The following is a 17,354-nucleotide window of genomic DNA, read 5'->3' as shown; positions in this document are numbered from 1 at the left end:
GGAGGGAAGTGAGTGAGTGTGTGTGTGTGTATGTGTCTGTGTGTGTGTGTGTGTGTGTGTGTGTGTGTGTGTGTGTGTGTGTGTGTGAGAGAGAGAGATAGGGAGTGGAGGAGAAGGAGAGGAAAGGAGGGAGGGAAGGAGAAAGTGGTAGGGTAGAGAGGGAGAAGGGAGAAGTAGGGAGGGAGAGAGTGTATGTGTCTATTTGTATGTTGAGGGCAGAGTCACAGTCACAGGCTGTAGGCACAAGCAGAACCACCTTCCCAGCCCTCTTGGTTTTTTTTTTTTAATTGAATTCACGTTTAATAATTACAGGCACCGTGCCCCACCCCCTTCCCCCTGCCCAGGCAGCAGCAGGGGTGGTGCAGGGGCTGCCTCATTTTTTTAACTAAATTTTTCTAACTTACTCTCTGCTCTTCCTAAATTATTGAGATTTTTGGCTTTTTGTTTTACGATTAATAATATAAATCCTCTTTTTTAGTAAGAATAGAATTAATTCAGAAGTAGTAATCTGGGGGCTGAAACTGTGGCTCAATGATTCTGAGCACTTACTGCTATTTCAGAGGACCCTGAGTTCAAGTCCACTGCATCCACATGGCAATCAGAACTCTCTATAGCTCTAGTTCCAAGGTACCCAGTGTTGTCTTCTGGTCTCCTAGGGTACCAGGCACACACATGGTGCACATGCAGGCAGAACACCTCTACTCATTAAAAAAAAAAGTGATAATCTAATCATTTGGAAAATCTGAAATAAATTTAAATTTTTTATTCTATTTTGGTATTATTTTGGGTTTTTTGATTGGTTGGTTGGTTGGTTGATTGGTTTTGGATTTGTTTGTTTGTTTTTCTGTTATTGTTTGAGCCACAGTCTCACTATTTAGCCTAGGCTAAACCCAATTCAGTAGAACACTCAGACTGTCAGTAAACTTACGATTTTTCTACTTGAATGAATATATTTCTGGGTATGAAAGAATGTTTATTATTTTTGTCTCCAAACTTTTAATATCATCTGTTAAGACTAAATATATAATTTACATAGTAAGCACTTTTGAGTAATACCAGTTAATTGACAGATAAATCTGATTGTATGCTATGTTTAAGGCACTTTGCTAAGCAAAGTGAAGAACAGAATAAAAACTGCAAATACAAGCTTTGAGCGATGGATGGTATAATAGCTGAAATTTATGATAAAAGCAAACATAAAATTTAAATTATCAGAAGCTAATATTGATGACTATGCATGAATAAATTTTGATAACAGTGACTTTTGTTGTTGCAGTTTACTAATAAAACAGTATCCCACGTAGCCTGTGACATGCTTCACATGCTGGTTCACTACGTCCCTAGACTCCAGGCTTACCAGCCAGAGTCTCCCCTGAAAATTATTCAGGTAAATACATTTTCATTCTTTTTATTGTAAGCTTGTAAAATTTTTCCTTAAATATGGATACCTTGAAATATGAGGTTATTTTAATAGGTACTAATTTTCTCATAGGTAAATACTTGTTTATTTTACCTGATAATTTCTTTGTATGTTTTTAATTTTATTTGTTAACATTCCAGTCGTTGCTCCCTCCTACCCCCAGTTCCTCCTCCCATTCCTCCTCCCTCTTGCCTCTGAGAGGGTACTCGGCTCCCACCAGGCCTTCTCTTCCCTGGAGCTTCAAGTCTTTCAAGGATTAAGCACATCTTCTCTTCCAGGCCTGACCAGGCAAACCTCTGCTATATTTGTGCCAGGGGCCTCAGACTGGCCTGTGTATGTTCCTGCTTGGTTTTTAAGACACATTTATCTTATGTGTGAAACTGTTTTTTGCCTGCATGTATGTGTGTGTACCACTTGTGTGCTTGGGCAAACAGAGGCTAAAAGAGTGTAACAGATCCTTGAAATTGGAGTTTCAGAAGGTTCTGAGCTACCTAGTGCTAAGAATTGAATGTCCTCTAGAAAAGCAGCCATTCTCTTCACTGCAGAGCCCTTTCTGCAGTTCCCCACTATCTAATCTAAAGCATGTTTCAATATAAGAAATTAGTCCCTTCACCCCTTTACCTTACTTAAGAGAGAAGAACTAAATAAATCCATTTTCTGTATACATTATTTATGTAAATTTTAAGTTTGGGTTGAAACTGTGATTCTTTGGTGTATGTATACATTTTATCTTAATTAAATCAGAGTTCACTTTCTATTGTAGAATTTATATATCCTACAATATACCTGTTGTAATATTTATATATTGCCATAGCATATCTTTAGCCCTCAAACACATACACATGCACCCTCACAGGCACACACACATTTGTACCAGTCTCTTTACTACATTTGTACCACGGAAACAAAACTGAAGAGCCTGGATTGTAGAGATTGGTATCTGTCATACCAGCTATTCAGGGTGCTGAGGTGGAGAATAGCATTCTAAGGTGCCCTAAGCTACTTAGTGAGGCCCTGTTTCAAAATAGTGATTTTTAATGAGTTGGGGATGTAGCATTATGGTAGAATACTTGCCTAGCATACACACAAGGGCTTAGGTTCAAACCCAATTTCTACAAAAGAAATGGAATAAAAGATAAGATTGAGGGGGGAGGCGCTAAAGATCTGCCTCAGCAGTTAAGAGCATCTACTGTTCTTACATAGGACTAGATGTCAATTCCCAGACCCACATTAAGTGGCTTACAGCTGCCTAAGTCTCCAGCTAAAGGAAGGTCAAATGGCACTGACCTCCACACAGCCTGCACTTACGTGTACATACCCATACATAGACAAACATATATGCACATAAATTAAAAAAAAAAATCTGGAAATGGGGCTGGTGTATTAAGGTTCTCTAGAGTCACAGAACTTATGGATATGCTCTATATAGTAAAGGAATTTATTGATGACTTACAGTCTGCAGTCCAAATCCCAACAATGGTTCAGTAGTAGCTGTGAATGGAAGTCCAAGGGTCTAACAGTTGCTGAGTCCCACATGGCAAGAAGGCAAAAGAGCGAGAGCCAGACTCTCTTCTTCTAGTGTCCTTATATGGTCCCCAGCAGAAGATGTAGCCCAGATTAAAGGTGTATGCCACCACACCTTTAATCCCAGATGACCTTGAACTTGGAGATCTCCCTGTCTTAATCTTCTGGATTCAATCACCACTGTGTCTCAAGATCTCCATACCAAGATCCAGATCAGAAACTTCTATCTCCCAGCCTCCAGATTAGGTTCACTGGTGAGCCTTCCAATTCTGGATTGTAGTTCATTTCAAATATAGTCAAATTGACAACCAGGAATAGCCACTACAGCTGGTGAGGTGGCTTGGCAATTACACTAGCCTTCTAGAGACACTGAGCTCAATCCCAGGACTCATGTCAGGTAGCCCCCAACTTCTATAGCCCCAGCTCCATGGAATGGGTACCACTCTCTGGCTTCTTTGGGCACTCATACACACAGACAGCATGTAAACCTACAAATATTCAAATGGATGTGTAAGTAAAAAGGAAGAGGAAGAAGAGGAGAAGAAATTAAGGGTGGAGAGATGACTCAGTGGCTAACAATGTTTGTTGCTCTTCCAGAAATCCTTGTACCTCACAGCCATCTGTACCTTCTGACTTCCTGGGCAGTAGTGAACATGGTATACATACAAACATGCAGACAAAATATTCATGTAGATTAAATATCCCTTTTAAAAAAAAAACCTGCGAATGATGCACATACTTGCAACCCTGTCTACTCAGGAGGCCTAGATAGGCAGGCAACTTGGACCCAGGAGTGTTTGTCATGTTCTTTATTTCACATGTTTATGTAACTTTTGGTGCTTTTAATATGTATTAATTTAAAGCACTCTTTTATGAAAGTGTATATTTAAGTATGTTACAGACACATATCTTGAGTATTCGTTTTCTGAAATTCTTGTTTACCAGAAGTATTGTAAAAGTTCAGGGTTTTTGGTTTGGTTTGGTTGTTTTGGTTTTTTGTTTGTTTGTTTTTGTTTTTGGTTGTTTTTTGTTTGTTTGTTTGTTTTGGTTTGGTTTGGTTTTTGGTTTTTCGAGACAGGGTTTCTCTGTGTAGTCCTGGCTGTCCTGGAACTCACTTTGTAGACCAGGCTGGCCTGGAACTCAGAAATCTGCCTGCCTCTGTCTCCCAAGTGCTGTGATTAAAGATGTGTACCACCATGCCCAGCGGGGTTTTTGTTTTTTGGTTTTTGTTTTTCCTGTCTTGGAATACTTTTCATAGACTCTGTCAGGCAAACATCCCTAATCCAAAAATCTGAAATTCTCTAAAATCCAAATCTTTTAAGTTTAGAGACAGAGTCTCATATTGCCCAAGCTGGGCTGTAACTTCCTGCATATCTGAGGATACCTTAAACACCTGGTCCTCCTGGTCCTCCTGCTTGTCTCTCCCAGTTGGGATTACTGGCCTGCTCCATCAAGCTCATTTTTATGTGAGTCTATGAATGTGATTCGGGGATTCCTACATCCTATGCAAGAACTGTACCAATTGAGGGATATCCCCGATCACAAAAGCGTTTGGAATACATTTTTCAATTTTGAAGCATTTGGATCCAGGCTTCTCAGTCCACATAGATAGTGAGGTCTGGAAAGGCAGTGGACTGTGGTTCTTGAGGTGGTAGGATTATAATGATTTCTATAAATCCTTTACCTCTGTCTTTAGATTTCCTCTAGTGCAAATAAATATCTATGTTTATACACATCAGTTGACCATTATGAATCGAAATAGTATAAAATGATTAATCATTGGCAGGACATATGTGTGTAATTGTGGTTCTCTGCATAAGGATTATAAATGAATAATAGTTAAATGTATGTTAAAAGCTTACATGGTACAAATTAAAGTAACAGTGTATGGGTTAGATGCTGTGTTTAGATACTATATTGATGTTAAACTTGCAGCAAAAGATTTCATATTACTTAAGCATGTAATAATTACAATTTAAGCAATACAGTGAATTTAATGTATTTTAAACTCATTTACTTGTTCATTCATCTTTTGCCTACAGATCCTAATAGCAACTATCACCCACCTTTTGCCAAGTACAGAAGCTTCATCATATGAAATGGACAAGAGGGTAAATTTTAAATTTTTGACATTTAATATTTATTTATCTTGTCTTGGGGTTGGAACTCAAGTCTAAACAAAAAAAATCCATTATATTTTCTGTACATCTTTTATCTGAAGATAATTTATGCAATAATTTAGTACACCTAAATTTGGTCTACATCCTGTCATATGATGTGAGGTTTGACTTTTCTACTTATAGCAGTGTGTTAGTACTCACAAAGTTTTGAATTTTTGAGGATTTTAGATTAGAGATTTTGTATTAAGGATGATCAACTTATAATCTACTTTTAGTCAAGAGTCTTTCATTTTCATATGTATGGCTGCAGTATAAATTCCAAGTCCAGTTTGTAAATAATCTGTGAATAGCTAATTTTCCTTTTATATCATCTTTTTTATGGAGTCATAGCTATTATGAAAAATCTATACTACTGAATTTTCCTCTGCTTGCTTAATCCTTTTTATTATTCAAAATATATGTGACACATTAAACAAAGTTAAAAATGATATTTTTCTACTCTAGTGGAGTTTAAAGATTAGAGGCACAAGTCAGTTAAATGTTTACTATAAGAAGTAGAAGCGAGCCAACAAAATGGGTAACCAACTAAAGGTGCTGCTATTTGTCCTGATGCATTCAATCCCTAGGACCTGTGTTTAAAAAGGAAAGGACTGATTCCTGCAAATTGTCCCTTGACCTACTAACACTCACACCAGACATACACACACACACACACACACACACACACACACACACACACACACACCTCTAAATAAATAAAATATAAATAAAAGTTTCTTCAATACAAGATAGCATAGCTTATAGGAAGAAGTAATTATTAAGGGAGAGGGATTTTCTCAGTGATGAGTAGGATTCCCTATATAAAACGAGACCTAGAATTATTCTAAATAGAAGAAATAACATGCAGTCATGGAGATGGAAAACAGAATAATGCATTTTAGAGAAATATGAAACAGTTCCATATCATATCATGTGTTGTATATGGTCGATAGTTGAGAAACATGAAATTGCAGAAATGAGAAATGTTAAAGGCCTTTGAATATAGTAAGAAGAACCTTGGACTTTTGTGGAAAAGTCTTTCTTTGAAATCGCTTTTCTTGAAAGTTTTAATGTATAATAAAATATTTAATGTATAGTGAAAAGTCACTTTAGAAACAAAAATGAGTTACTTAAAAGTTGTTAAAACCAAAAAAAAGGTCTCTACAATGATGATCTAAACCAAGGCTAAAGGAATGTAAGTAGGTATTCAGAAAGTGGAATCTGCAACCAAGGAGAAATACAGAGAACCAATGAGAAATACTGAAGAAAATAAGTTTCTGTTTTCTGTGCTGTACCCCAAGAGTAAGGGCGGGCAGACACTACCAGCAAAGCTATTCTGATTTGCCTGTTTAGAGAACTCAAGGCCGAGAATAAAACTATTGCCATTGTCAACACAAGAGTAGTATTAAAATTGTAGGAGTGACTGTGTTCACTTACTGAGAGACAATCAAGATTGAGTACAGAGAATAATGAGCAGGCAGAGGGGAGGCCGAGTAGGAGTGACGAGAGGGGCTAATGGAAGAGACAGAAAGACAAAGTCAGAAGATAGAGAATTAATCCCCTGAAAGATTGTCTGGTTTTAAATTTTATCAGTCACTCTTCCACTAATAACAAGTAAGAGCAGGTTTAAGCTAATACGTGCACTATCATAATCCAGTCACTTGCCTGAGGAAAAAAATGTTTTCTCCAAAGTTTTTCCAGATTACCCTTTTTACCTGGATGCACTTATCAACAGGGAGTGATCACTCAACTTGACTTACTTCATCTTTCTCTGTGGTTTTCAAATTCCTGTTGTTGTTGTTGTCCTAGGCATCTTTAGCATGTCTGGCTTGCCTCTCAGGAGAATTAGCATCAGAGTATTACCCAAATCGATTGGTTCTACATCCCTATAGCTTTCATTTTCTTCCATCAAAATTTTGTGTGAAGCTTACATATTACACTTACATAAGCACCTACTGAATTGTCTTGTTTTATCTAGGAAACATTAATACTATTAAGCAAGGCACAGTATAAAAATGCATTTCTTATGGATGACAGTCAAATTGCTTACAGTGGGGTCCATACACCTTACTTAGCCACGGGCTTGTAAGAATATGAGTAAGCTCTGTATGAGCAAGGAATTTTAGATTTCTGAAAGAATTTATTGTTATTGGTGACTATAACGTAATTTTAAACATATCCAGGTAGAGGTTAAAAGGAGCTGGAGCTAGAGCTGACTTCCAGAGCAATTGCCTAGCAAGAAGTCCTGTGTTTGAGCCTCAGCACTGCCAGAAAGAGAAAAAGGAGCAAAGATCATTTAAATAATGGTTATTTTAAAAGACAAAAGAAAAAAAAAAGAAACAACCCTGTCACTATGCACTTTAGAGGAATTATTGCAACTTTAAACAAAACTAAACTTTTATCCTCAACTGACAGAGAAAAGATTTAGGTTAAATCACCCACATTCGTATAATTGTTACTACATATGAAACTGAAGAAAGGAATCTACCATTGGCAGATAGATTTTACTCTTTCTATTGACATCAATTCAGAATTTTGATTTCAGTTATAAGTTGGAACATTTAATTTCAGGGGTTTATTGGGGTTTGTTTATTATGACGCTGCAGATGGAAACTCAGATCAGTTCTTTATAACCATAGTGCAGCTGTCAACATTTGGGTGATAACATTGACCTGTTAATTGTAATGTAATGTAATATATAAATCTTACTTAGATTTCACCAGCTATCTCAGTAATGCTCTCTATAGCAAAAGAATGGCCCAAACCTTGAGTCCTGTGTATAAGCATAGTGTTACATTTTAAGCTTTTTCATGGGCTGTTTTTTCCTAACAATTGTTGGTTTACTAGAACAGGCATTGTTCTCATAGATGCTATGTGGTGACACAGCTCTTCCAGCAAGACTACATCCTTATTCTTTCTCAAACAGTTCCACTTTTGGGGGACAAAGTATTCATAAAAGCCTTTGGAGGGCATTCTCATTCAAACCACCACAGATACTTTCTCTCTTACTTGGAGGGTTTTGGTTTTGTGAGGGTCCACTAGTTAGAATAGGATTAAACTTTGACTTGGATAATTTATCTTTAAAGACTAGCAGATCCTTGTTGCTGCCTGATTGCCACTTTCATGTCACTAATTATTATTTAACATTAATTATGATTTTAAATCTAATGCATAAGATAATTTTATCTTAGGGTAGAGTATTGTATCTATGATATCTACTATCTTAAAACTTAATGAAAGCTTTTATTTAATAAATGAAAAAAAGGTTTCTGACAGCATACTCAGTGAGGTGTTACAAATTAGAAAAGGAAAATGGAGGTAGCCAAGGGGATGGCTCAGACTGTAAAGTGCTTTATGTGCAAGCATGAAGACCTCACTTCAGGCCCCCAACACAACATAAGAATCCAGACTGAGTGTACACACCAGTAATCCCAGGGCTGGAGAAACAGAAGCAGGAGGATGCTTGGGGCTTGCTGTCTAGCCAGTCTAGCTGAATCAGTGAACACTAGGTTCAGTGAGAGATTCTGTCTCAAATAATAAGATGGAGAGCAACTGAGAAAGACACTAAACATGCACACAGACATACATGCAGGAGAGTTGGAGATATGAGACGGATTCGTGGGTATAAGTATTTGTTACCAAGGCTAATAACCGAAGCTGGATCTCTGGAATCTACATGGTAGAAGGAGAAAACAGACCTCCACAAGCTTCATGGTACATCCATTCCCCACATACATACACAAAAATAATAAAGAAATAGAAAAATGGAAAGCAGGTATGATGCTACTATGTGAGCTAGACCTTATGTTATGGCTTTGTGCAGTTACGTGAGTGCAGCTATGTTACCTTTTTCTCTTTTTGTCTAATACTTAGGGTACCAAGGTTTGTATTCTTCCTCTGGGCTGTACTTTCTCTCAACCTCAATGTATATTACTTTTATAGTTAATGAATTGTGTGCTTATGTCGGTGTTTATAGTTGAAGTTAGGATTTATGGTTTCTATAATAAATATAGAACCCAAGAATAAGAAATTGACTTATTGATTATTAATAATCCCTTATTGGAAGTCTGAAGATGGCTCAGTGGATAACATGCTTGCTTCTCATTGACAAAGCCCTGGACTCATTCCCCAGCACTGCCTAGACCTGGCATGTTGCTACAGGTTTGTCTCAGTACTGGGGAAGTGAAAGCAGGAAGATCAGGGATTCGAGGTTATTTATGGCTAATGCATTAGATATTTTTCTTTTGTCTTTAATATAGTACTTGATAAATGTAATTTAAGGAAAGTGTGAGACAGCTAGTCACACCATGTGTGTAGTTAGGGAGCCGAGAGAAAAGAATGCTGAATCCCTGCTTGCTTTCATTTTATTAGTCAGTTTTGCATCCCAGTGCATGTAAAAGTACTACCCACATTTAAGGTAGCGCCCATAAATCTCATCTCCTCAATTTTTCTGCATATATGTATATATGGGTGTGTACATGCATACACACATATGTGCATGTTTATATAGAGGCCAGGGGTTCATGTTTCGTGTCTTTCTCAATTGCTTTCCACCTTAGTATTTTGAGACAGAATCTCCCAATCCAGTTTAGAAACTCTCACAGACATATAGCAGTTTTTCTCCTAGGTGATTCTAGGTCCTATCAAGTTGATACTATTAGACCATCATAGCTGCTACAGCCTTGGCTACATGAGAATTGATAATCATTTTACTGTTATTTGTTATAGTTGGTTGTCTCATTGCTTCTTTGCCTTCTGGACTGGATCATGGCCTTACCTTTAAAGACACTGCTCCAACCAGTCCATGCTACAGGAGCAGAAAACGATAAGACAGAAAAATCTGTTCTCAACTGCATTTATAAGGTATATCTTCTTGATTAATGTATTATTTATTTCATAACTAACCAAGTGTTTTTTAAAACTACTGAAATAAGGTTCAGTATCTGACAACATTTCTGAGTATAACATTTTCATTGTTTAGAACAAGATATTTTCTAAAATCCACAGACTTTGTTTAAAGGACCGAGAAGTAATGTATAAGTACTTCTTACGAGACAAACTTTTTGTTCCATTACAGAAGTTTGAGAGGGGTTAGATTTTTGGGAATACGAAAACCCTTGGTTACATTTCACTCACCTTTTTATGAGATAATAAATATTGCCTTCATTGAAGAGCTAAGTTTTAAAGTATTTAAGTTTTTATCAAGTTTTGATGTTACCAATGACTTTGTATTATTTTCATATTTTCTTTTTCCCCCTAGGTATTACATGGGTGTGTATATGGAGCACAAAGTTTTAGCAATCCCAAGTACTTTCCAATAAGCCTTTCTGATTTGGCATCTGTAGATTATGATCCTTTTATGCATTTGGAAAGTCTGAAAGAACCTGAACCTTTACACTCTCCAGATTCAGAACGGTCTTCTAAACTGCAGCCTGTGACAGAAGGTAATGTTCCCTCAAGACAATGCTTTTGCCTGGGTTGTGCCAAGGTGTGATCTAAGGCCATGCATGCAAACAGGCCTCTGGCTATAGTTGTTTACCTAACCATGTATTTACCTATCATAAGTTTTCAGTTTAAGAAATAACTTCATACATACAATTACTAATTTTATATATTTCACTATTCCCTTTATACTATGACTGACTTACTTTTAAAATCATTTTATTGTAGATTTCATAGTATTTTTGTAGATTAAGAGAATTTTGAAGTCTGACAGACTTGGTAGTGACTTTCTGCTTCCCCATTTATAAAATACAGATTAGTTTCAGCATGGATTATTTTGAGTACTAACTGAGATTACATATGTAAATCCCTTTGCACAACTCTTAGTACATAGTGAGTTCAGCCTTCAATATTTTGTAAAAAGTTTTGTATTTGATTTGTGTATGTGTGTATGCACAGGAGACAGTGATAGGAGTCAACACTCTCCTTCCATCGTGTGTCCAGGTAATACTCAAGTTATCTCACTGTTCCCTTCTGAAAGTACTCTTAAAGAAGCTTGACTACTTAGAGAAAGAGAAAAGAAAGGAAGGAAAAAGAAAATGTAATATTTCTTTCTTTTTAAAAAAATATTTATTTATTTATGTGAGTACACTGTTGCTCTCTTCAGACACACCAGAAGAGGGCATCAGATCCCATTACAGATGGTTGTGAGCCACCATGTGGTGGCTGGGAATTGAACTCAGGACCTCTGGAAGAGCAGTTAGTGCTCTTAACTGTTGAGCCATCTCTCCATAATGTTTCTTAAAGTAGGTAACCTAAAGGCTTATTCAGGTATAAGGGGATTTTAAGTGTGAACTGAGTTGAATTTACTTAAAATCTGAGAAGGAAGTGAGTTGGGTATTATTTAAAGACTTTAAGACCCTGAAGGAATATACTGAACTCATTAGTACTAGGATTCGCCCTTCATTTGGAACTAGGAGGGAAAGGAAAATGAAAGTGAAAAGTAAACGATCATAAACTTTTGGTTATACCAATCATTATTTAGTACGGTGAGTTTGACAGAAATTCAAAGGAACTATGAATATCTGAATATTGGTTTGTGGTTTACATCTGGAACCCAAATTTGGTAAAGAACTGTTCCCAGGAGTGACTAGGGAGAAAATAGAGTATTCTTAAGAGGTAGGAAGTAGATGTGGGTAGAAATAAGAAAGTAGAGCAGTAGTTCAGTTTAGCTCCCGTTAGAATATGGATACTCCAGTGGGGTTGCAAGCCCCTTCAGCTCCTTCAGTCCTTCCCCTAACTCCTCTACTGGGGTTCCTGTGCTCAGTCCAATGGTTGGTTGCAAACATCCACATCTGTATTGGTCAGGCTCTGGCAGTCTCTCAGAAGACAACTATAGCAGGCTCCTGTCAGCAAGCACTTCTTGGTATCAGCAATAGTGACTTTGGTGACTATAGATGGGATGGATCCCCAGTTATGGCAGTCTCTGGATGGCCTTTCCTTCAATCTCTGCTCCACTCTTTGTCCCTGTATTTCCTCAACCAACCAGACCCTCCAGAGCTCCCAGGGACTAAACCACCAACCAAAGAATACACATGGAGCAACCCATGGCTCCAGCTGCATATGTAACAGAAGATGGCCTTTTCTGGCATCAATGGGAGGGGAGGCCCTTGGTCCTGTAAAGGTTTGCTAGGGCAGTGAGGCAGGAGTGGGGTTGGGGATCACCCTCATAAAAGCAGAGGGAAGGGTGGGAGAGGGGGTTTGCATAGGGGAAACCTGGAAGGGGGATAACATTGGAAGTGTAAATAAATAAAGTAACTAATAAAAAAGAATATGAATACTGGAGTTTTATCAGAAGATTTTGATGGACTGTCTTCCAAGATTGCTGGCATTTCCAAGGCTCTGCATGGGAACAGTCAGCAGCCATGATTGAGAACTGAGAGTTGGTTTACTGTGCCAGCGGCTCTTACAGTGGTGTTAAGGAGTAGAATTTCTTCAGATACGTTTTACATGGAAGTCCAATATGTAAAACTTTAAAATAAAGCTGCAGTAGAGCCCCTTTCCAGAGGCCTCTCCAAGGACCCCTTAAAAACACAATTGGAGAACCATCAGACTAGGAGGTTGTGGTTAAAGAGTAGGCTGTGAAGAAAGAGCTTGATTTTCCAACATAGAAAGTATAGTTACAAATGATTAAAAGAGGTAAGACTTCACACTAATAATGGATTGATAACATATGTGAAACTGAAGTTATGAAATTAAAAGTCAAGGAAATTGGGGCTGGTGAGATGGCTCAGTGGGTAAGAGCACCCGACTGCTCTTCGGAAGGTCCGGAGTTCAAATCCCACCAACCACATGGTGGCTCACAACCATCCGTAACAAGATCTGATGCCCTCTTCTGGAGTGTCGGAAGACAGCTACAGTGTACTTACATATAATAAATAAGTAAATCTTTAAAAAAAAAAAAAAAAGTCAAGGAAATTGATTGGCTACAGAGATTAGAGTGTTTACTTAATGTTATATAAAAAGATGGTTGTTCTTTTCATTCAAAGGTAACATCCAAAGACAGTATATTTTTAAACAGAATAATAAAGTTTACTTATATATAAAATTTTTTATTACTGTTTAAAATATGCAGACTGTGTATGGACACAACATATGTTTGGAAGTTACAGAACAACTCACAGAAGTCAGCTTTGTGATTTCCCTGGGAGGGTTCTGGGTGTAGCACTCAAGTCACCAGGCTTGTCTTTACCTGCTGAGCCGCCCCTCAAGTTTCAATGTATTTTACATAAGCTTTATTATAGAGTATAATAAGTAAAAGAAAAGGTATTTAAAAGATAAGCTTTTAAATACCAAATACTCTGTACTCTGTCTGTTCCCTGTGCCAAGTTGTTCCTTTTGGGCTTCCTCAAAGATAGTGAAGACCACATAAACTCAGACTTGTTAGGAACAGCATGATGTTTCAACAGGTGACATCACTTTACTCTGGTCTGTAGTGACTACGTGCTGTGGGGTTTGCTTGGGCTTGGGGGAAGGGGTGCTTCATACGGGAGTTTGTTGAGGTTTTTTTATTGTTTTTTTTTTTAATAAGGCAAAAATGAATGATCATTGTGTCTTTATCTAAGTCATGCTTCATTGTTTTCAAGTACTTTTTTTTCCAATGAATTCTAAACATAGAGTGCCCATAATCAGCTCAGTATTGGATTGAAAGTGAATTGAAAACTATTGGCAAGAATGGCTATAATTATTAAATTTACTGCAGAACAAGGGAAGGTAGTGAAGTTGGCTTTTTGTCAAACAGCAGTAGTTTTATTAGCAAAAAAAAAAAAATTCTTCATTTTCTGGGCAAGAGTGAAAAGAGGCATCAAAGATTCATTCTGTAGTAATTATAGTTTCACCTATACATATTATGCAAAGCTAATATTTAAAGCATTTGCCAAAATTAACTTCCTCTGCATGTCTTTTTCAGCACAGTGAATTGTGGCAGCTTTTTATGGCCTGCAGCTTTTGTATGCCATAATAACGTGTAATTATGGGTTTTCGACAAATGATGTAGGATGTGTTTAGTGTGACAATCTGAGAAGCTAACCTGGCTGGCTAGATCTGCTTAATGAATGCTAGTTATAAACGCCTTAGAAGCATTGGCAAAGTCTTCACTTTGCATTTGTCACCAGACTCATTATTTTAGAATTTCATTTTAATTTTTAAATTAGAGAATCTTTGTCTTTTTTTTCTATCTTAGGATGTAAGTATGAAAGAATTATTTTCTTTAGTCTACTGCTCAAAAATCTAGATAAATCTAATTATCCAATTAACAGGTTAAAAACTTTTGATCCTTTCATATATATTCATATATCCTGAATTTAGAGAAGCAACTTAGAAGAAAAAAATGATTTTGCGCATATCTAAATTTGTAATTTATTCTATACGTATTTTCAGTGTTAATACTTATATCAGACTGCAGCAGCTTTTTACGGCATGCTATTTTTGTATGCTGCCTAAGGCAGGTAGCAGGTGTTTAAGTTGAGAAGACTCTTTGGACGTTGTGGTTTTGAGCTGGGCCTTACTTTTTATTCAGGCCAGCCTTGAGCTCCTCCTAATGTTCCTGCCTCAACCTACCCAAGTACAGAATTACATAAGTGCATCTCCACATGCTCTTTAAAATTGAATCCCTCTGTCCCATCCTTTGGGAAAAGGATGTGAGGGAAGACTAAAGCCTGGGCTTGGGGTTTATGTTGTACAGAATGTGCTGGGGCATTCTTGGGGTTAGCTCACAGTGGGGAATTTCTAAAAGATGTATTCCTTGTAATGCTATTAAAATTGAGTAGTTTATATTTATTATTTGAGCATTATACAAAAGAGCTTTTAATTTATTTCTACATTCAAGTCTAGGCTGTTCTTACAGAATAATGGGATTTAAGGAAAGTTTTTTGTTTTTTTGGGTTTTTTGAGCAAGCCAAACCCAAGTGTTTCTGTGAATCTCTTTTTGTGATTACACCTGTTAAACTATGCTCCCCTCCCTCCTCATATTGTAAACTTTTATGTTCTGTATAGAAGATGCATTGTTTAGAAATAAGTCAACTCTTTAAACATATCACTCACCAGGAAAAAGTACAGGAAAAGAATAGAAATTTTTTACTGCATTAAAAAAAAAAAAAATGTCAGTTTCACTGGGCATGATGGCACGTGGTTTAATCCCAGAACTCAGGAGACAGAGGCAAGTGGATCTCCTAAGTTCTAAGTTAAAGGCTAGCCTGGTCTACAGAGTGAGTTCCAGGGCTACCAAGACTACACAAAGAAACCTTGTCTCAAACAAACAAAGGTGTCTTTTAAGTTTTCATTGCCATTTAAAACATAACTTACTCATATTTAGATGAACTGTTCCTGTGTGCTCTAGCTGGTTAGTCAGTAAGTTGCCCTAAATAATACACATTTTGAAGATCCTGTGCACAGAAATTTTAAGTTTTAAATTCATTGTTTTCATTTGTCACAAAGAAAAGGGCACTTTAAGAAAAAGTAAATTGTAGAAATTAAATACTGATCTATAAAGCAAAATAAATCACTTAGCTTTCTGAACCAGTTGCCCTCATGTATAAGATGAACTTCCATACCTACTCAGTAACCATTAGTGAATGGATAGCAGACATTAAATTGGGGCCAGTCCCATTTCTCATCATCTAGTTACACAGTTTTAAAAACGAAAGAGTAAATTAAGATGAACTATTTGATGTTATAATTTGGTATTAAATGTCTGGTTTTCAGAACTAGCATAAACACACTTTTAAGAACAGCTCAATATGCCAAAAACATCTTCCTGTTTATTTATATATGCACACATAAAACTGACCAACTATGGAAGATTAACTTTTTACATTAACATTTTAAAAATCAAAAGAATACAAATGACAGCTGTCCCGTGTTAAGATTTAGCGAGCATACGGTGAGCAGAGAACCTGCTTGCTAGCTCATCTTTCTAGCCATACCCATGGCGTAGTTCTCAATATCCAGGGCTGGAACCTTAAAATCGAAGCACACTAGACTCTTTCCTCTTTAAGAAATTATGCCAGCAGTGCACAAGCCAGTCTTTTTAAATTTGTTGAAATACAATTTACATAAAATAAGTGTCTTTTTACACAAAATAAGGCAGTTTCCTATATATTCAGTGTTTAGGTAGTAACAAAATTATATACATTCACCAAAAATCACCAGGCTAAACACTTAAAATTGGAGACTTTGGTGAGGCTATGCATCAGTAGTGAAATACTTGTCTAGTGTGGTGAGGCCTTGTGCTATGAAGCCCTGCGTTCAATCCCACTACCATCCCCTATGCCCAAAAAGAAAGTTCAATAGTACATAAATCAGAACTTTTTTAAAAAAAAATCTGTGTTCTGAAAATTTTACATTTGTTATTTTACATTTGTTTTGATAAGTAGGTCTTAGTTTTCCCAACTGGTTAGCTTTCAGAAAAAAAATATTATATAATGTAATACATATATAATTATGTTATATATGTTATACATATATAGTGTATATAATATATCATATATAGTATATAATATAGTGTATAATAATAAACAATCTATAATGCATAATATATTATATATTATACTACATATACATTGTATATAATACATTTATATATGTATTTATGTATGTGTGTGTACATATATATGAACATATATATGTACACACACACACACACATATATAATATATATCTCACAAAGACGAGATTATTTCCTGACAATAGTAGAATAATAGGGAAATATGGTCATTCTGTAACTATGTCTAAACCTAAGTAGAGGCAAGAACACTGTCACCTCCTTACTCTTCTTATTACAAAGCATCCTCTTCTGGCATGAATTACATCCTTACCAGAGACCGTAACAAATACATTCTTATCAGTGACCGTAATAAATACATTCTTACCAGAGACCGTAACAAATACATCCTTACCAGTGACAGCTCTCCTCCTACTCTTTAAATTGAAAATATCAAGAAAACAATCAGGTTATCTTCCTAACACTGTTCCATCCAAAACTGACCTCTACATAAGCCCTCCTTAGAATTACAGCAGCAGTTATTAGGCTTTCATCGTTCTTTGGTTGATTGTTTTGAATTGTTTTTATATAGTTAACCCAGTATCATGTTGATTACTCCATTGGCACTCACACAGCTGGAAGTGGTAACTACACAAGGCCACCTGTCTTCTAGGAGCTACCCTTCCCACTCCCCATCTGGGGAACTTCACCTGAGCGTGGACCCAAATATATCTATGAATGCATTTACTTAGACACATCTCCATGTTTC

General features: G+C 36.6%; 1 protein-coding gene across 10 annotated transcripts in view; it reads left to right on the top strand.

Annotated features, from left to right (window-relative positions):
- Window positions 1-17,354, top strand: part of Ralgapa1 (Ral GTPase activating protein catalytic alpha subunit 1) — a 221,187-nt gene that overhangs the window by 130,317 nt on the left and 73,516 nt on the right. For all 10 annotated transcript variants that reach the window (XM_029540679.1, XM_021201484.1, XM_021201489.1 and 7 more), the window contains 4 exons: window positions 1,277-1,387; window positions 4,987-5,055; window positions 9,832-9,966; window positions 10,364-10,547. In XM_029540679.1, coding sequence (XP_029396539.1) covers window positions 1,277-1,387; window positions 4,987-5,055; window positions 9,832-9,966; window positions 10,364-10,547 — 499 coding nt within the window. The remainder of the gene's footprint in view (window positions 1-1,276; window positions 1,388-4,986; window positions 5,056-9,831; window positions 9,967-10,363; window positions 10,548-17,354) is intronic.

This window comes from Mus pahari, chromosome 7 (assembly GCF_900095145.1).
Source record: "Mus pahari chromosome 7, PAHARI_EIJ_v1.1, whole genome shotgun sequence".
NCBI lineage: Eukaryota > Metazoa > Chordata > Mammalia > Rodentia > Muridae > Mus > Mus pahari.
Note: the sequence above shows the minus strand (reverse complement) of the source record. Positions and strands in the feature narration are given on the sequence as shown.